Source organism: Syngnathus leptorhynchus, chromosome 13, assembly GCF_054491065.1.
Source record: "Syngnathus leptorhynchus isolate UIUO chromosome 13, UIUO_Slep, whole genome shotgun sequence".
Classification (NCBI taxonomy): domain Eukaryota; kingdom Metazoa; phylum Chordata; class Actinopteri; order Syngnathiformes; family Syngnathidae; genus Syngnathus; species Syngnathus leptorhynchus.
Window position 1 is genome coordinate 10,297,584 of NC_141207.1, and position 20,116 is coordinate 10,317,699.

At 42.3% G+C, this 20,116-nt stretch overlaps 2 protein-coding genes across 4 annotated transcripts; one reads left to right on the forward strand and one right to left on the reverse strand.

The window, feature by feature from the left end:
* Nucleotides 1–155: 155 nt before the first annotated feature.
* Nucleotides 156–7,313, reverse strand: ak4 (adenylate kinase 4). 2 transcript variants are annotated; one of them, XM_085927213.1, is made up of 6 exons: nt 6,521–7,313; nt 5,908–6,027; nt 3,576–3,748; nt 2,086–2,204; nt 1,852–2,008; nt 156–1,599 (listed from the first exon to the last, which is right to left on the reverse strand). In XM_085927213.1, the coding sequence occupies exons 1-5, from the start codon at nt 6,660–6,662 to the stop codon at nt 1,882–1,884; spliced, it is 681 nt and encodes a 226-aa protein (XP_085783339.1). In that variant the 5' UTR covers nt 6,663–7,313; the 3' UTR covers nt 156–1,599; nt 1,852–1,881. The 2 variants fall into 2 exon arrangements, with proteins under 2 accessions (XP_085783339.1, XP_085783338.1); XM_085927212.1 differs by having other exon boundaries at nt 156–2,008.
* A 2,544-nt stretch (nt 7,314–9,857) lies between these two features.
* On the forward strand, nt 9,858–20,002 carry jak1 (Janus kinase 1). 2 transcript variants are annotated; one of them, XM_085927209.1, is made up of 24 exons: nt 9,929–11,538; nt 12,409–12,532; nt 12,974–13,127; nt 13,214–13,377; nt 13,453–13,721; nt 13,938–14,050; nt 14,181–14,354; nt 14,530–14,687; nt 14,818–14,932; nt 15,067–15,265; nt 15,707–15,816; nt 15,931–16,077; nt 16,181–16,268; nt 16,350–16,477; nt 16,560–16,698; nt 16,776–16,927; nt 17,001–17,151; nt 17,315–17,403; nt 17,488–17,680; nt 17,752–17,876; nt 17,993–18,165; nt 18,230–18,347; nt 18,732–18,842; nt 19,049–20,002. In XM_085927209.1, the coding sequence occupies exons 1-24, from the start codon at nt 11,331–11,333 to the stop codon at nt 19,142–19,144; spliced, it is 3,498 nt and encodes a 1,165-aa protein (XP_085783335.1). In that variant the 5' UTR covers nt 9,929–11,330; the 3' UTR covers nt 19,145–20,002. The 2 variants fall into 2 exon arrangements, with proteins under 2 accessions (XP_085783336.1, XP_085783335.1); XM_085927210.1 differs by lacking the exons at nt 18,230–18,347; nt 18,732–18,842; nt 19,049–20,002 and having other exon boundaries at nt 9,858–11,538; nt 17,993–18,169.
* Nucleotides 20,003–20,116: the final 114 nt, after the last annotated feature.

Genomic DNA, 20,116 nt, shown 5'->3' on the forward strand with positions numbered 1-20,116 from the left:
AAGTGCGCCCCCAGTGCATCCTGCGTGCACTACTATCATCGGAGCAACCTGGTGATCGATCGTGTTATCCCAACTAGCACATCTATTTGGAAGCTACATGGAGATTTCAATAGGCTTTTTGTGCATGTGATGATCATCAATGAATGGCATAAAAACAAAGTCAGAAATGATTTTTATTGCCTTTTGAATGTGACAAGATTGAGCAGAATTGGGATGAAAATAGTAGCATGAAAAGAAATGTCTTCCACCAAAGCAATCATTACCACCTGCAAATGTTTTCACCACACCAGACCCACCCATTCAAGTCCCCCGTGAACAAAAGCTGCCGACCCTTATTCTGCGTGGTCACATGAAATTTACACCGTCAACAAACCATTGTAAAAGGAACCTTTTGATTTGACAACACTTTTTTTAGTCAATGTGGAAACAAAAACCAATGTCAACAACAATGTCTGAGTTTTCTCCAGGTACTCCCATTTCCTCCCACGTACCAAAAACACGGCCGGTAGCGCTGGAAAATATCCAGTTCAGGGTGAACCCCGCCCCGCCTACTTTGGATAATGAATGGATCCTGTTTAATTTTAAAGTACACGCTGTTGCTACACGTCATGACGCAATTTGGTTGTGTTGAATCATTGCATAACAGGTCTATCAAATCATTCATCGTGTTGAAAATGACTTTGCGGGCACAATGCAACTAGACAAGTTAACACATAACTAAGCCACTTTTCCAGGCGTAGGCAAACGCTCAGCGACTTTTTCATTTTCACGTGTGAGGTCCCTCACATATCAAAACATAAAATGCATCTTCATATATGGAAACAGGCGGAGAAGTAGACTTTATTGCCTGATTGACGCTCAAGCCTAATGTACAATGTCATCAATTCTGCTGTAACCTGTCACAAATGTGATATTTGAAACTGAAAGAGGAGCATTGAGCAAATGTGATTATTTGAATGTGAAAAGCAGCGTGGCGCGTCTTACACGTAATAGATACTGTCATCATCCAAACCACAAGAGGCACTGTAGAGTGACATTGAGACATGATTTGCAGCACGTACTGTATCTTGCATTCAGACTCCACAGTAGAAGAGTAACTAGTGATTGGTTTACAAAACAGCTGCCTAGCTTGCATTGCACAGCGTACTACAGAAACCTTAGAAATGACCTCATCAAAGTTACTTTGAGTATAGTTTGTACAAAGGTCGCACTCGGACAACCCACCGATACCTTTAAGGAACTACGTTGCATAATAACTCGGGTCCGACCGTATTTTTTTCACGACATTACTCAAAGGGCAATCTTAGCAGACATTCTTGAGCATTTACATTTTTTCTAATGATTCATGATGACGACTGTATATCTGACAAATGAACTGTATGGAGTTTGAAAGAGACATGATTTGAGATTCAAGAATGATTCTTCGGACCACTGTGTAACAGGTTTGTTGTCAATCTCACAGTCTGACGTGGTGGTGTATTGCATAGTTTGCGATATTCCAAAGGAAAGAAATCTTGCTTTATAGTTGACATATTTCTTCCTTACGCTTTCTGTCTTCAAGCCTGCTGTTGTGTCTTACGTGCAGCTCCAATTTAAATTCTGCAAAATTAGATTGTACATCGCAAGTCAAAATGAGTTTGTATAAACTAACATCTATTGATCAGATTTGCTATTCACTAAATGCAATGTCATTGTATTGAGTGAATGCAAAAAAGGTGTGCTTGCTAGGATTTCAAAGCCTCCAATGACGTGAAAACACATTGGATCCTGCCATTTCTCAACTCCACTGTTAGTGAGGAACCTGAAAGACAACAGTCTCTTGGGGGGAGAAAACCACTCCAAATGTTCTACCTTCTTGACGTTTGATGAGTTGGAGCAAAGTCAGGGCGCCTGGCTTTGATGCTCATCCAATGGCTGGATGTGCATCTTGGTGCTGAGAAGAGAGTTGATGTAAGGCCAAATCCGATCTGTTTCTGTACCAGAAAATGAGTGCAGGATGCCTTGTGACCTGAGGACGGACAAAGAAGAACAACTTACGCTACATCTACACATGAACTTGTCAGCTCAAAATAAGAATGTACTGACTTGTATAAGTCTATGACGGGTTTGGCCACATCTTTGTAATGTCTCAGCCTGGCCGTCAAAGCTTCCGGTTTGTCATCGTCATGCTGAATCAAGGGCTCCCCGGTGATGTCATCTTTGCCCTTTGAGGCATCCATCCGTCACGCGGTAAACACAGAGATAATGAAAGCAAATGATGAAACTTCATCCAACAAGGGGAGCCATTGTTCACAAATTCACACTTTCCATAAAGCTGAGGCACCTTTTGTGTCATGAGGCGCTCGCTCTCCTTTGCTTGCTTGACAATGTTGTGCAACAACAGGATGACTAATATTGACCATGACTCATTTTCACGTGGTAAGTGAAAAATGTTTTCTGCCGGCAAAGATTTTCACTTCACTTTAAGTTTGCTTAGTTTGAGGTGTTTCCATTCTATTTGACGAATGTCAAGTCAAGTCAAGTCAAGTTTATTTGTATAGCCCTAAATCACAAGCAGTCTCAAAGGGCTTCACATAGACAATCAATTGACAATAATTCTCAAAGCATCCCCTGATCTTAGGCTCCCAAAAGGGCAAGGAAAAACTCAAAAACCCCTACCAGGGGAAAAATGAGAAACCTTGAGAAGGGACCACAGATGGAAGGATCCCCCTTTCAGGATCACCAGGCTGCAATGGATGCAAAGAGGGCACATAAAATACAATAGAATGTTGTTCTATGACGTCACGGTATCTACTACATGTGTTCGTGTCATTCATGAGTTTCTTCATTTACCATTTTCATTGAGTCATTGTGATTTCATGTTGAAAGCGTTTTGTTACAGCTGCAAACGCGCTATATTTTATTATTTTTTTTATTGTTTTGAAACCAGTGGTAAAGTTTAATTGCAGCCAACCACGCATGTCTTTGGAAAGCAGGAAACCAGATTACGCAGAGGAAACCCACACAGGAAAGCCAGAGACGGAATCAAACCCTGCACCTCTGAGCTGTGAGCCGGATATGCTAACCAGTGCTCCACTATGCTGCTGTGTACAGTGGATGAAGAAAAAGTCCACACACCCCTGGCCTCATTTCGCACGCTCAGAAGTGTTCCCATGCAAAGTATGGAATTGATCCATTTGGGCTTGTGTCGTACTACAAACGTTTTGATCAACGTTTTTTGTGAAATCAAAAGAATTGACCAAGATCATTTGAAAACATTTCCCAGTAATTGTCTTCTGGTTGTTTCATCTCAACGTCTCTCGTGACTCTGATGAAGGCGAAAATATCGTGCCAAAACATGTCAAGCAAATAGAAACCACAAAACACTCACATAAAAGAACCAGAAAATTAAGTGGAGGTGGAGACGGAATGAGGTTTGTTAAGTCATGTGTCCTCAAAGCTGGTAACACATGATATGATGGGGGATACTAAAAGACAAATTTGACCCATATTTTCTCCCCCCCCCCCTCCCCCCAAAAAAACTGAGATGGAATGATAAAAACAAAAAGATTTGTTCACATGAAAAACGTTCAGACCTGCACTCGGGGTGGGTTGAAGCCCATGTTGTAAACTCGACCACTCCCTGGGTGGATCCAGCGGTCGCTCAGTCTGTCTTTAAGAGTCTCATAAGGGATGTTAAGACTGATCACCAAGTCCAGCTGATACAAGTTGTTCAGGGTCTGGGCCTGTGCAAGCGTCCGTGGAAAACCTGCCCACAAACACAAGAAAGTCCAGTGCCATCCTGTCAAACCACCAAACATGCTGTTTTCATTCCAAACAAGAAATACTCAATAGCCCAAGTGTTATCTGTGTGGAAGATTTCGTCCTGTACTTTGCGTAGGTTTTCCTGCTTACTCCCACAGTCCAAAAACTATTTTGTGAGAATATGAAAGCAACTGCTTTTTGTGAGGCAAGTGGCGATATTTGAAAGAAAAAAGAAAGAAACATTACCGATTATTTGTCCCAATCTAAGGATAAATACTGAACATCTTTTTTTTTTTTTTTTCAAATATATGAATTCAAGTTGTCACCTTTGAATGTTTTATAATAGGTGTGTTGAATTAAAAAAAACATGCATGCAAAAAAAATTAAGTAGAAAAAACTTTCAACTTTTGGAGAATTATTTAAGTCATATAAAAATAAAGCATTTTTTTATTGAGTTTCGAAATAGCTCTGGTCTTGTACAATGTAACTTTAAGAAAAACTGAACAAACATCGCACACGTAACAAAGAGAGGGAGGCATGTTGAGTCACTGTTCATTTCACACATTTACTACTCGTTCAGCCCACTATTGTAAGCAGGGCAGCCTGATTAACCGGAGCAGCAGGAGAAAACATGTGCACACCCAAACGTACGGCAAGAATTAAGAAAACAATCAATCATTTCATTAGGAAGGAATAAAGAATGATAAAAAAACTGCAGCAAGTGATAAACATGTCTGATTCCCAGTCAGAGGTTGTAAGTTTGAATCCCAGCTGCCTTTTGCATGTCTTGCCCTTGCTTGCTTCCTAGCACATTCCAAACACATATGTGTTACGTTTAAGGGGGTTGGGGGAGGTGATGCTCACTTTTCCAAGAGCTCGCTTCTTTTCCCATCCCTCTTTCTCCCAACCAACCATTACGTCGCTAACCATAGTCACGCCCCTCACTTCCATGTACGGCTGCCACATGACTTCATGATGTTGGAGTGTTTTGAAGCCCTGCAAAGAACTAAGGGCCCTATTTAGGTCGAGCGGTCGGCGCCTATGCACTCAGCGTAAAAACAGCCGTAATTTTCTTTTCTTGCCAGCGCAAGTTCAGTCTGATGACTGTTTGGTGCCCTGTTGCTCCACTCTGCTCCCGGCTTGCCTCGCCTCGCCTCCATCTGGTGTGTCAAGAGCCCAAAACTACTCGTGCAAAGTCTAGCGAAATGAAAGAAAACCTCAGTCAGACTGTGCTTTGTGCCAGACACACCCACCCCTCTGTCTCAGCTTTTGTTTCTATAAGTCAATGCTGGCTTAGTTTCATTTTAAAATAAGAATTAGGCAATTACCTCAAACATATTCGACAGGCAGTTCATAGGACTGTTGGAACATGAGAGTTAAGCAAAAAAAAAAAGTCTTTTGAAAATTGCCCACCAGACCATCCGTCTGCAACATATTTTGAACGGATTTTTTTAAGAACTTTGAGATGCACGATATTTGGTGAAAAGGTAACTATGCTGTACAGTGGTTGAACTATGAGTGAAGTATATGTACTTTCAAACTAACTTTGTAACTGCTCTTATTTCTGCCCAACCTCAAAACGATGTTTACTGATTGATGACTAATCCTGTTTTCAGCTTTTATGTGACTCGACAAGCAGTAGCGTTCATCAATGTTTGGCTACAACTAAAGTTACTAGATAATATTTAACTTGGAAAAAGACAGTGACCTGGTGTGCTTTTAGGTCACTGAAATAAAAAAAAGGGGCGTTTGTGGTCATGAGCGTTGCTCGCCACCGTGGGGACAAGCAACATGTGTACTTACTGTGTCCACAATTGTTACGGGTCACATTTCTTGGGACAAATAAATATGATTTGTTTAGCCTCACTGAACAATCGTTTTGTGTCAATATTGTTCCTCTCTTGCACTGCTGTAAATAGAAGAAGTAAGTATGGCGAGCCCATTATGTCAGATTGTAAAAGCACTGTATAGAGCATGCATTCCATTCTCCTAAAGAAGTCATCTGAGATGATGGGAGTGGACACAAGTTGGCCAATCACTGAGAAGGAAGGCTTTGCCTCTCCCCTTCCCATGTATTATGAATAAGACATTGCTTTACATGGCAGATGAGGTCCAATTGATCAAAGGTGCACACAAAGTACATTTTGGGGAAGTATTTCTTACCGTCTAAAAGCCAGCTTTGGCCACTCAGGAGTTCCAATCTGGGCATCATTAGCCTGGTCATCACGTGATCGGGTACCAGCATGCCTCTCTCCACATATGTCTTGACTTCCACTCCGGCCTCTGGTTTACAACAAACACATAGACAGATCATGAATTTAAGAGTCCTTCCTTCCTAACTCAAAGAAGATTCATTCAGCTGCTTGCCACAGGAGGTGTCAACCAATTCCCAAGTGGGACTGTCCGACATCGTTATGTAAGATGGGCAAAACCAATCTGCTGTGAAATGAGAGAATCGCAGTGGACTGAAGCCGAAGTGTCAAATCCATACCCAAACTGATGTCACTGACACTGATTGTAAGTGTTCCTCCAATTACCTTTCCATTGCCCCTCATCGTTTGGAGGAAACGTGCGTAACAGACGCACAACTCGAGCGAGACACATTCTTTTCAGATATGCATCAAAGCTCTCTCTGTGTCAGTGGAGTAAAGCATTGAGATCATGTCCAAAAACAAAAATGCCGTTGTAGACTTTAATAGCACCTTACTTCACGGATCCTTTTTTTTTTTTTTTTGGTGATGAAAAATAACCCATTCGGCGATGGAGTTGATCTTACCTGTTTTAGTTGCTATGCTCTCACGCAAAAAGTGTCCACTGGATAAATACTGCAAACCGAACCTTTGTGCAATCCTCTCTGATATGGTTCCTTTACCTGATCCTGGAGGACCCATTATTGCAGCGCGGAACAACTTGGCCATTTCCTCCCGTCAAAAATCCAATAAAAGTCTGGTCCCGTTTGCACGGAGTAATGTTACTTGTCCCGTTTGCCTTTTGCAAGAGAAGCAACCAGAATTGCCTCGTTAAAATAGGGGGAAACTCCCTGATAGATCAACGCATGAAACCGCCCCACTCGTAATGCTCGGAAGGCAAAATAAAATCCTGTTTTATCTCAAAAGTGTTCGCAAAAGCTTCTGTTGGTGCCCATTTCCGCTATTTCTCCTACCGCAAAAGCGCGCATATCCTCATTTTCTTTGAGGTCTTCTTTTGCTTACATTACGGTAAGCTATATCTTTCAAAACATTTAATTCCACGAATGGACACGAGAGTCTCTCCAACGCCCCGTTTTGCTGCGCACATCAGCTAGGGAAAATGCGGCGGACCAATGGTTCCCGTTCCCGCATGTCGTGGGGCGGTGTGGTATCTGTAGTCTTTTTTCCCCCTGATCTATAAATAATCCAGCAATTGTACACGTTGAAAAATCATACATGCTACAAATTCCCACGATCTCTACTACATCAAACAATAATCCTTTAGCAGCTTTGACATGTGCGATAAGTTCAAATGGGCTGTTTTATTTCCTGTATTGTTCTATCATTGTAATTATAGTCATTTGTAAACTTTTCATTGTCCGTTGCCAAGCGCAGAATCCCACATTTTCCAGCAGAGGGCACTGTTGCCGATTACTCTATTGTAAAATATTTGATCATCTTGTAATATCATAACGGGATCCCTTCTCTCAGTTCACATTAAATGTGTCATCATAGAAATTTAAGGCACCAATATTTTTTAAAAGATGACCATTTATTTGATCATTTTCTGTTATGTTTTCAAGGGAGAGGGGTAGAAAACAACAACTCAAAACTAAACACCGCAAAATATACGTTTACAAAATATTAATAGAGTAATAATAATAATAAAGTACCAGCGATAGTTGAGCTGGACGAGTCAAATAGACCTCTAGCATTTTTGAAAGCAATAATCATCAAATATTCAGTCAATATTTATTGGAATGTGATGTGGTTATTTCATGGTTGCTTATTATGCGCAGTTGTGGTTGCCACGCGGTCAATGTGTATGATTTGATCAAGTTTGTATCCGACACTTGACAGATATATGAAAGCTTTTTTTTTGTGGGGGGGTGAAATCTTATTGCTGGCATCACTGAGAGCTCTTTAATTGTCGCTGCTCTCCTCAACAGGAATGATGTACTTGTAGTACTTGTTGCAAGCCGTGTAGCTCCGTCCCTGAGCTGTCAAATATTGCGCACACGTACGTCTTGAGTCAGTAAGCAGACTAATCCATAACAAGTCGGAGGATCAGCCTGCTCTCGTTTTCCCCCCTCAATTTTCCTTTCCGCAATCGGAAGTCTACTTTTAAAAACCGCGATCATCTTGTCACATGGCTTTGGAGAATTCAATAACAACAAAAAATGGCGACAATCACGTTGCTTCGTGTGCTGTTGCTGCGTCATTAAAAATATTCATGTAAACACGGGACGCTCAACGGGCGGAAAGCGGGTAAGTGAGCCAAACCATACTATTATGTACCGACGCTTCAAAGCTATTCCTAAAATGACAAGCTAATAATATGATCTTGTCGCATTCTGTTTGTTTTTATCCAGAAAGGGGTGTGTGCGCGCAATGTTGGGCGTCAACATTTGGCTGCGTATCGTTATTTTGTACTTTTTTCTGATATACAACCGTTTATCCTCGGTAAAATAAAAAATCTATAGGTGATGTCTCGACTACTGTCGCTGTTGTGTTTGACTTTTCTTTGTTTAAAAGTGCGACAATCAAGGATACGCTCGTCGTACTATCGACATCCTTATACTTGTTTTTGCGTGATAGTTGATTCAGTGGATGTCGCAGGGTAGGGCAGGGCAGGGCGCCAGTGTTTACATATGGAAGATTTGCGGTCGCTCACGCCACAACCTTTAGATGACATGTTGACAACCCGATATGACGTTTGGTTGGCCATACATTCACGCGTGGACAGTGTCTGTCGGTGTTTTGAGCTGCGGGGTTAATGGAGTTGTTTACATCAAGTGCGGAGGGTTGGACTGTGGAGGCGGGGCCGCCGCCGCCACCGCCGCCACGTACAACAGACGCCACCGGAGGGGGGCGGAGCCTGCCACCAGAATCAACCAGTCTGACGTTACTTGCCCTCTGCAACTGCTATGAATAATGAAATACACTGTATGTCTCTGCCATGCTCGAGGCAGGAACAAGAATAAGGAAGAGTATTTTGGGGTTGGTGTGAATACAACATTTGGGCAAATTCCTCCACAGAATACAGCATCTTCCTTTGCATGTGCAGAAAAAGATGGTATTCAAATATGTTGATTTGGGAGATTCATTGTGATAGCAAACTGTAACAGTTTACTCTTACATCAAATTAATATTCCCCATTGAAATGATGAATTATATCATGATTCGGCATAATTACTGCATGTTGGAACAAGCTGAAGTCACAAGTGTGCTGTTCTTTGAGATTTTTCTCACTTGTAATATGTGTGACAAAAAGGACACTTCTTCATTTATGACAACAACCATAAGTCATACATCTCCATTTAGCCAAGCTGTATTGTACTGTGTATCCCCTTTTTGCACCACATCATCCTACAAATAATGGTGAGAAGATGCCTGGCCGGAGACTTCCAGATTTGACAGGCTGCCCTGGTTCAGTTATCACAGTGCTGATGCTGTCCCCATCCAAGGTACAGTACTGTGATAACTGAAGGATGGCTGCCAACTTGGCACTGCGGACCAAATGGCACTTTTTTCGGCACAGCACGTGTGAGGATGTATGCATGTCAACAAAAAGTGTTGCACATGTTCAGTTCACTGTGATGAAGTCAGTTGGAGTAGAGTATCATGCAATATGATCATTTTTCTCCCCGTTGTGTTTATATAATAAATGTCATACCTTGTATTCAAATGTGTATGTGCATCTTATTGACTCACCTTTTTTTGTAATATGAACCATACCTTGTAGGAAGTAACAAAATACAAATCCTCTGCTCCAGTTATTGATATCTCTATATCTGTGCTTGACAACACAATATAAAAAGACAAATAAACAAAGGGGACTTGTAAACACACATTCATTCCATATTCTAAGGAAGAAAAAGAAGGAAAGAACATGAAAACGATAGCTATTCAGCAACGTCTGTCTGTACCTATTGATTTTCCTCGTACGACGGGGCCAATCTTTTTTCAGAGCGTCATTCTGAGTGACGGACGGCCCGAAGAGCCAATCGACGTTCGTGCTCACATGGCCACTGCCTGCGTGGTTTTCGGGAAAAGGGAGGGAGGTTGTTTGTCAGGAAGCTTTAGCGAGATTCTCCTTTCTCGAGCTCTTCTAAATCTACCAAATAACCTCCAAAAGAAATCAAGTGCCGTGGGCCCTGGAACATTTTTCTGATGTTACGTCGTCTACTTCCTGATGAGTGAATTTCAAAAGCTTTAGACGCAGTTAAGTACCTTTTTTTTTTGGTGTGTGTTAAAGTCGTTCGGAGCGTCCGATGTTTTAGACGAAACGGAAGTGTCCTTCTTTCCTTCCAGCTGTCTGGCTAAAGCTTGTTGATAAGTGACAGCGTTGAATTGGAAAAACATGTCATTGTCCGTCATGTCACGTTCGCGTAGACTGTTGTCATTCATTTCCGCTTCTCTTCGTACTGTACACCGAGTGCCTGTTGTTTGCTTCACTTACTGTTTGTTAGCAACCTACTTAGCGAATAGGCTTAGCATTTCATGTTCTTCTGTCAGCTTTCACGATAGCCGAACAGGAAGCAAGATGAGGCCTGGCCTGTTGGTGTTGAGGGCGATCGCAATACGTTATTACGTGATAATGGCAACACAACAACAGGATCTTAACGTTCAAATCAAAACCATTCGATGCTCTGATTACTAAACCAGTAGTTATTAATACGCATATTGTACTGGCCACCCATTTCAGTAAACGCTCAGTTGTGAAGAGCTAAAAATGAGATGGATGGTCGTGTATCGATGTGCGCATTGGCTGGACACTGAAGCATAGATGAGGTGACAGGATCGATACTGTTCAGTACAGTATTGTATTTCCAACAAATGTTTTACTTCAGAGTGCACAGTAATTGTCAAATTCTTTTTCCGGTTCCATAAAAAAAAAGTGCTGAACAAGAAACCAATATTAAAGCAAGAACTCATTTTGTACAGCCCTACCCAAAGTATAATTCACTCCAAATTTTAATTGTATGTTTGTCCTGCAGATAATTCCAAATTATTCGGCCGACTCGTGGTGTTATATAGGGCACGTCGCATTTTTAAAAACTACAGTCGAGCTCTGCGAAAAAAAATTGGATTTCTCCATTGTTTTCCAAAGTAAAGAAAGTACATTTGCTATTTTGACTCAACACAATTTCATGAAGAACTACAGAAACAAGATCACATTTACTGTTGGGAAGGATAAATTCCAAACATTTGCAGTTTCGAATAAAAAATATGTGAATCATCAGGTCATCTTTGCACTAAAGCTTACCATGACAGAAGATGACTTCTGTATTTGATGATTTTAGGTTCTGTGGATGAAGCCATTGACATATAAATATATTGTGTTTTTCCTTTGGTCATTTCATGAATATTGTCATGTGCAAATTCAGAGTCTGAATGCCACTTCATGGGATGATGGAGTTGAGCAGGCTACTGTGCGTAAAAATGAAGACAACCAGCAGCAGCAGGGCTCAACTCACCTCTTCTCCTTCATCTTCTTGGGGCTTGGAAGTTCATTTCTACTTACCAGATGTGCATCAACTAGAATTCTTCAAAGGTTGCTACACTTCAGAGGATCTCTGCGTGGAGGCTGCGAAGAAATGCTGTAAGTGACTAGCCGGCAAAAACAATGATGCGTTTCTGCCCTTCATTTGAGCATTTATTAGCTAGTCTCAATTTGCCTGCTATTGTCATCTGCTTATTGCTTCTCTTTTAATAAAATGTCAACTAACCCTAATATGTGAGGAGAATTCTCAAACAGACCCCTTTCGGCTGCCCAACAACATGCCTGGCGTGAATTAACATAGCTAAGGACCCCTTTGGGTGCCTAAAAACATGCCTTTCTAAAAGAAAATAGATGAAGCAGCTCGTGTTTGTGTCTCGCCATCAAACTCCAAAACTGTGTCATGCGAGTCAAAGCGACATTTCACATTCGGTCCCGACGTAGTATGACAACCTCCAGAAGACAAGTCTAATGTTGACAGATGACTTACACTCATAGAAAGAAGCAAACCACTCCTTGATTGGCAAGATGAAGAGAGAGAACAGGTTGGAATTTGTCTGAAAAAAATTGTCAAAAAGAATCCTGAAGAAAGAAAGAAAGATAATAGACATATCAGAGCACTTGCGTGTATCAAGTCAAAATATATCCACCATACTCTTATGGTATTGTCACAGTGGCATCATGTGATCGGCTGATTGTCATGTGAATCGTCAACATAAACATTGTTGTTAAAAGAACGCATCAGTTTTCCACGTAAACACTCAAGGCAGACATTTATTTCCCTTCCCACAATAGCCTTCATTTACTTGGCCCCAAATCACAGGAAGTGTCTCTTTCGAAAGCATGAGTGCTGGGAGCTCACGTTAGCTCTCTGGTTGGATGTTAAAGGTCAAAATGACTTCATGAGGGATGGACAAAACAAAAGGTGTGATTTTGATGGTTTTCCTTCCTTCTTTCTTTCCCTTTCATCAGCAATCTCTCCATTGTGCCACAATCTCTTTGGCCTGTACAATGATGTGACAGGCACGTGGTGCCCGCCTAACTACGAATTCAAGATCACAGATGAGACCAACATTAGGTTACACTATCGCATGAGGTAAGATTGACTTCTGGATTTGAGAGAAATATTTGCTTTATAGGATGTATGGTAATCCGCCTGACCTGTAATGAGTGTTTTGTTGCAAGTATTTTCTCACGGAAGTGGAAATGTGGAAATGGAATCAAACATGTCGTCATAAAAGCTTTCAACCTTTTAACAGAAACATCCCAACATGTCACACCGGCGGTTCAAAATCATTCTTCTTAATATTCAAACATTCTCCTTTCATGTTGATAATAGGTTGTTTGATGACGTGCAAACGTTGAAGAATACAGAGCAATCTTTTCCCTTTTCAAATTTGAGAAAGATATGAACCTTGCCAACAATGATGATATCAGTGGATTTGAATATCAAGAGAAACAAGCTAATTCGGGCTGATTTGAAAGGAGTTGTCCAATCAATATTTCTCACTAAACTGTTGTTCCCACATTTACTCAGGTTCTTTTTCCGTAATTGGCACGGCACCAATGAAGGTGAATCTCCAGTTTGGAGACACTGCATCAGTAGACTTAGAGGAGGCCCGGGCCAGCAGAGAACCGCTGAAGGAGCGCCACTCCTGGATGCTGCCTCTCTTGATTACCTTTTTTACCAGGTACCTATTTCATGTGCCTGCATGTTCTGTAGGCTTGAACCAATCTCAATTTGCACATTTCTATGTATTTAATGTTTGTTTTCCAGGGCCAGCATGATTTTCACACCGGTGTGGTGCTCCTTCGGACGTGCCAGTCTGAGGTAGAGGAACATGAGATGGAAAATGAGTGTCTGGGAATGGCTGTGCTCGCTATTACCCACCATGCCATGAGCGTGGATATGCCTCTGTCTACTGCTTCTCAAGCATTCAAGTAAGACGCCCACTTACATCTTTGTGAAATATGTTCCTAATCTTTTTTTTCCTCTCTTTGCCTTCATTCCTCCAGCTACAGACGTTTCATTCCACAGGCGTTAGATGCAAGCATAAAACAGCGTAACATTTTGACCCGCATCCGCATCAACAATGTCTTCAAGAAATTCCTCAGTGAATTCAACCACCAAACAGTCAAGGGCAGCGACATCAGTCTGTATGACCTGAAGATTAAGTATCTGGCTACTCTGGAGGGGCTGACCAATGGCTTTGGCAGTGAGCTCATGGAGCCCATCTCGCTGAGTGTAACACAAGAAGGAGACGTCAAGAATGGAGGAAGTTTTGGTCAGAATTGGACATTTTCTCCATTTGTACTTATTATTGCTAGGACATGCTCAAATCATATCATATTCATGTTCTTCATTAGGTTATGTTAGCACATGAGATAACGTTATCTTCAGGTTGTAGTGATATTTCGATCACACTTTTCTGGCACGTATAGGTTTTGAGTATTTGAAACTACGAAGCGATATTTGTATGTATGTGTGTGTGTGTTTACAGTGTACTACAACCAGATCCAAGAAAAGAGGCCAAATCAGAGAATGGATACTTGGCATGATGTACAAGTATGTGTGTCTGGTACAACGGGCATTTCCTGGAGGAAGAAGCCCCCAGTAAGTGGCACTGTTAACATTTGAAGAACAATATTATTTCAATAGCAGGAAGTTGGTTAAAACGTAAACTGCCTTGTCACCTGAACACATTTGCAGTCAATAACACAAGCTATGTGTGTCTTCAAAATAGGTGCTGGCAATCAATAAAGAGAAAGGCAGGTCAAAGAAGAACAAGCTCAATGGAAATCCGAGAAAAAAAGAAGCTGATGAAGGCTGGGAACGATTCTGTGACTTCCACGAGATCATGCACGCCGCCATCAAAGAGGCCACAGTCACAATTCACAGACAGGATCACAAGAAAATGGTGGGTGAGACTTGACAAACGGCATGAGAGCATTACTATTGAGTTGGGGGTTGTGGAAAATCCGCTTCAATCTGCTTTCCACTTTAACGGTTTTGTTTAAGGTGTCCAAAAATGTACAAATCTGATGATCTTCTAAGAACCTGGCCTAACATTTGACCACGCTTTGTTTCATCAGGAGTTGCACATGGCATCTGGGTCTGAGGCTCTGTCTTTTGCAGCCCTTGTGGACGGGTACTTCAGGCTAACAGTGGATGCCCACCACTATCTGTGCAAAGAGGTGGCTCCCTCTTCAGTGGTGCACAACATCAACAATGGCTGCCATGGCCCCATTTGGTTTGTTTTTCCGCTTTCATTGGTGTCGCCGTTTGACCTTGCTTCTCAGCACATTGTAAAACAATTGAGTTGAGATCTTAGTGGAAATGCAAAGAACCTGTCTTCATTGCTTGTTTGTTCCCCTCTCCAGTACGGAGTATGCCATCCAAAAACTGCGTCAGGAAGGGAATGAGGAGGGCATGTACATTCTTCGCTGGAGCTGCACTGACTACCAGTACATTATCATCACTGTGGTGTGCAATGAGGTAGAAGATCACTGAATAAGTCCTGATTTGGTGCAAGCTTGATTCAATTTAGCAAGAACAAAATGGAAAGAAACTGAAAGTTGCCAGTGCGTGTTTTCTATAGTCTCCTGTTGAACGGACTTTCCTCCATTTAGCTTGACCTCCAGGAATCCCGTCCCGTGAAACAGTACAAAAACTTCCAAATCGAAGTAACTCCCAATGAGTTCCGCCTTTACGGCACAGAAACGGCGAGGCCGACTCTGAGGGAGCTATTAGAGCACCTGGAAGGCCAGAGTCTTCGCTCTGACAATCTCCAGTTCCATCTGGTCCGTTGCTGCCCTCCTCAACCTCGAGGTAAGACCTGGAAGCGCAACTATCAGGTTATTGGATTTGGTGACATAACACAATCAAACAACACTGTCAACTGCCTTTAGGTGGCTCTGGCGGAAGTTAATCCTTGTCTCATTAGTCCATAAAACATTTTCTTGTTGTTTTGTGATCATTTGCTGGCAAAGTACATCATGCAAACAATAGAAGCACCTGCAGTGTGCATGCATGTCCTCAAACAGCGTCTGTGTCAGAGAGGAAGAGAGTTGTAAATGTGGCTTTCCGGAGACACACTGTGGCTCTTACTTCTGTATGTCATGCAGAATGTGTCACAGGTTTTTTTCTTATAAGATTATAGACAGGAAATGCTTTCGTTTTGTTTTGTTTCGTCGTGTATTCCTCAGATGGTTCGATTTGGCCATTATACATATACATTGAACGCAAGTTGCCCCGCTGCTTTTGTTGCAGAGATTTCCAACTTGCTGGTGGTCACTAACGATAGAGCGCCAGTATCTCAGACACCAATGCAGGAGTGCCAAGTCATTATCCATCGCATTCCTAAGGAAGAAATTGAACAGGTACACGTACTTTCATCATTGTTCAAGTAAAAGAAGGAATCATATACAGCAATTCTATGCATCTGTGTGCACCTGCGCTCAGTGCTGTGGTTTCCCTTCCCTGCTGTGCACTAGGAGGAGCATCTCGGTCGCGGCACAAGAACTAACATATTCTCCGGCACGCTGAGGGTCAAAAACGATGAGGATGCGGGTTACGGATCCTTCCAAGAGTATAAGGTGGTGCTCAAAGTGCTGGGCTCAGGACACAGAGATATTTCCCTGGTAAGATTCACGAACCTTGCATTTTCTTACGAGGTCCACGTGTAGCCAAAGAATGTCACGTGTACACATTCCTAGTCAGTCATATTTGCCTTATTGTTTGCAGGCCTTTTTTGAAACGGCAAGTATGATGCGGCAAGTCTCCCATAAGCACATTGTGCTCCTGTACGGAGTGTGTGTCCGCCATCTGGAGAGTAAGTGCATTGAATAAGCCGGAAGAATAACGTGCGTGTCGTCAAAGAGCACTCGTAAACAAAGCTCTTTCTCTGTGTCAGATATCATTGTGGAAGAATTTGTGGAACTCGGGCCACTGGATTTGTTCATGAGGAGACAACAGAACCCACTTAGCACTGCTTGGAAGTTCCAGGTGGCCAAGCAGTTGGCTTCAGCGCTCAGCTATTTGGTAAGAAAGACACACATCTTTTTTTTTTTCCCATCAAGAACAAATCTTTTTCTTCGGCTCACCTTTTAAACATGAACCGCAGGAGGACAAAAAGTTGGTCCATGGTTTCGTGTGCGCAAAGAACATTTTGCTTGCTCGAGGGGGTCTGGATGATGATGAAGGAGGGCCCTTTATCAAGCTCAGTGACTCGGGAATACCAATCACTGTCCTCACAAGAGAGGGTATGTCAAATGCTTGCGTCATAACGATTTGGAAATGGCGAGGGCAAACGTAACCACTGTGCTTTGCTTTGCTGCAGAGTGCGTACATCGCATACCCTGGATCGCACCCGAGTGTGTGAAGAGTGTGTCTTCCCTGAGTATTGCGGCAGACAAGTGGGGCTTTGGGACCACCCTGTGGGAGATTTGCTACGACGGAGAAGAGCCACTTAAAGAAAAGAAGCTCACAGAGGTGCGACACAATTCTTTTTGTCTTCATTTCCAACTGATCAGTCATGTATTTATTCTTTTTTTGCTTTGAGCAGAAGGAGAGGTTTTATGAAACCGAGTGCCAGCTCGCCACCCCTGACTACAGAGAGTTAGCTGAACTGATGATTCACTGCATGAACTATGACCCAAAGAAGAGACCTTTCTTCAGGGCTATAGTCAGAGACATTGACAAACTGGAAGAAAAAAGTAAGACCGCACTCTAGGATCTATCCTCTGCAGCCCCATTACTAGTTCTTTCTTTTTTGAATACAAACATTTCTGCTTAAATGTCACCCAGCGCGCGGTCAAGGTTAAGGCGTGTGCTTGGGTTAGCGTGAGGAATTCCAAGCATCTTCTTTTTCTCCCATAGATCCATCGATCAAACCGCAGCCTTCGACCGAAGTGGACCCGACCGTGTTTGAAAAGAGATTTCTGAGGAATAAACGAGATCTGGGACAGGTCGGCCGGCGCTCGTTGCCGTTTGATGATTTGGCGACAGGCCGACCAAGTCGGATGAATAAGCGTCGCTTGATTTTTCTGTAGGGCCATTTTGGAAAAGTGGAGCTGTGTCGTTATGATCCCCGAGGAGATGAAACTGGCGAATTAGTGGCGGTGAAGTCGCTTAAGCCTGAGAACGGACAACAGAAAGGCAACAATCTCTCCAGCGAAATTAATATACTGAAGGCTCTCTACCATGAAAACATTGTCAAGTACAAAGGCATCTGCCTGGAAGAGGGTAAGTGAACATTTCAATTGCCTCTTGACATTGGAAGCCATTTTGCGCCATCTTCATTTGTGTGCAAACAGGTGGTCGGGCTACCAAGTTGATCATGGAATTCCTTCCTCTGGGAAGTTTGAAAGATTATCTGCCTGGCAAAAAAAGCACAATCACTCTCAGCACTCTGCTCAGCTACGCCACTCAAATATGCCGGGTAGGCACTTTCTGCTCTCGTCTCCCTCCGTCTTCTCGCTCATTCATTCATAAAGAAGTCATTGAAACCACTGCGTGGGTTGAATACAGCAGACTAACATCATCTTCCATTTTTAGGGAATGGACTATCTGGGATCTCAAAATTACATCCACCGTGACCTGGCCGCCCGCAACGTACTGGTGGAGAACGAGCGGACGGTGAAGATCGGCGACTTCGGCCTGACCAAAAGCATTAAGGACAATGAAGTCTATTACACAGTCAAGGATGACATTGACAGCCCTATTTACTGGTAAATAAGATGTGGCTTCATTCAGTTCATTTGATTTGATCCTCAATTTGCAATCTCTCCTCAGGTACGCTCCAGAGTGCCTGACTCACTGCAAGTTCTACCTTGCCTCGGATGTTTGGTCTTTTGGGGTGACCATGTATGAGCTCATAACCTGCTGTGACCCCACCAAGGTCCCCATGCAGGTGCTCATAATCACTCATGTACTTTGTGGGATAGGGTTGGATGCTTTGTGGAAGAAATGGACATCGAGTCCATCTGTTCCAGGGACAGTCAATCTGTCACCTCAGAACACCTTTTTTCATTTTATAATGAAGTATTAAACCAAGCGCTGTCATGATAAATTATGAGGTTATGTCAAAGCAAAACAGCTTATAGAAACTTGAAAAACATGCTTGTGTGCTCTGAATTGCACAAAGATGCCACAAGGTGGCGCCAAGCATCTGTTGCATCTGTTCCTAGCCCCTGATTAGGCCAAATTTGGCACATTGCATTTGATTCAAGAAAACAGGCAGTTGATATTTTCTGATGAACTCTCTCTAATTGATGACTTTCTTTTCCGTCTGCAGCTCTTCTCCAAGATGATTGGGTCATACCACGGTCAGATGATCATCATTCGTTTGGTCCAAGTGCTGGAGGAGGGCAAGAGATTACCACAACCTGAGGGTTGCCCTGAACCTGTAAGACGAGACGCTTGGAATATTTGATATAGATTGTTGAAAATGCGTCACCTCTTTTATCATAATCATTTGTCATGATCTGCGACCACCGTTGCAAGAATTCACCTCCTGTCTACTCCGACATACTTGCAATTTCAATCTGAATTGTAACAATTTAGAAGTCATTTGTCAGCTTGCTTTTGTTGATTTTGTGATTGTCGTGGCAGGTTTATGAGCTGATGCGCAAGTGCTGGGAGCACGCCCCCGAAAAGAGGATCACCTTCAAGCAGCTCATCGAGGAGCTGAGCAACATGCAACAGTAGCTGGGCTCTCCCCAATGAAACTTCAGCCCGCATCAGCACTTTGGTTGTACTCTGGACGCCACGCCACGACACACCACACCGCTTGCTACTAATCAATATGATGGAACCTCTGTAACATACTCCCTCCCTCCCTCCCGCATGTGCCAATAAGCGGCGGCTTAACAATCTCATCGCAAGACCCCAAGCATCCAAACGCCTTGGTGGTTGGATGAATGCTTTTATGCGAGTTTAATCCTGAGTGTCACTCCTCTCTCGGCAGAGGGAGTGCCCTGAGCCATGGAATCATGCGTGGCTGGCTGGTGGAGCATTTAGTCCCGACCAGCCCTCATTTGCGTATGACAAAAGAAAAAGAAAATCACCACTGATTTGTCCTTTCAAAAATAACGCATAAGAGCCGAGAATGTCGTTTTCAGCTGATTGATCTCATTGATCCTGCAGGCAGATTGCTCGCACTTTAGTATATTCTCCTTTGCTAGCGTCACATTTGACAAAGTTATTTTTCCATAAAACCCAAAAAAAAAAAAAATGTTGCAAGACTGATAGTCGCACCTTACTATTTTGTTATTTTACGGGGCATTCTCAGTTCAAATGTATTTTAAATAATTGTTTTACATTTATGTCTGTATTTTCATTTTATATGTACCATTTCACTCGAGATGGAGGCTTTCAGCGAGGCTTCTACCATTTTAATGTGACAAAAAAAAAGGAAACATTCAAGTCCACATTTTAATTCGGGAATGTAAAAGACAATTCCTCTTGAAAGAAAAAAAAAAAGACAACAGTTTGACTCATGGTGGTTATAACTGCCATAGCTAGACAATGGAAGAATAAAATCACTGTCTTCTTTGTCTTTCCAAATGCAATGTAATAACTTTATCTTGAAGATAATATATATATATATATATATATATATATATATATATATATATATATATATATATATATATATATATATATATATATATATATATA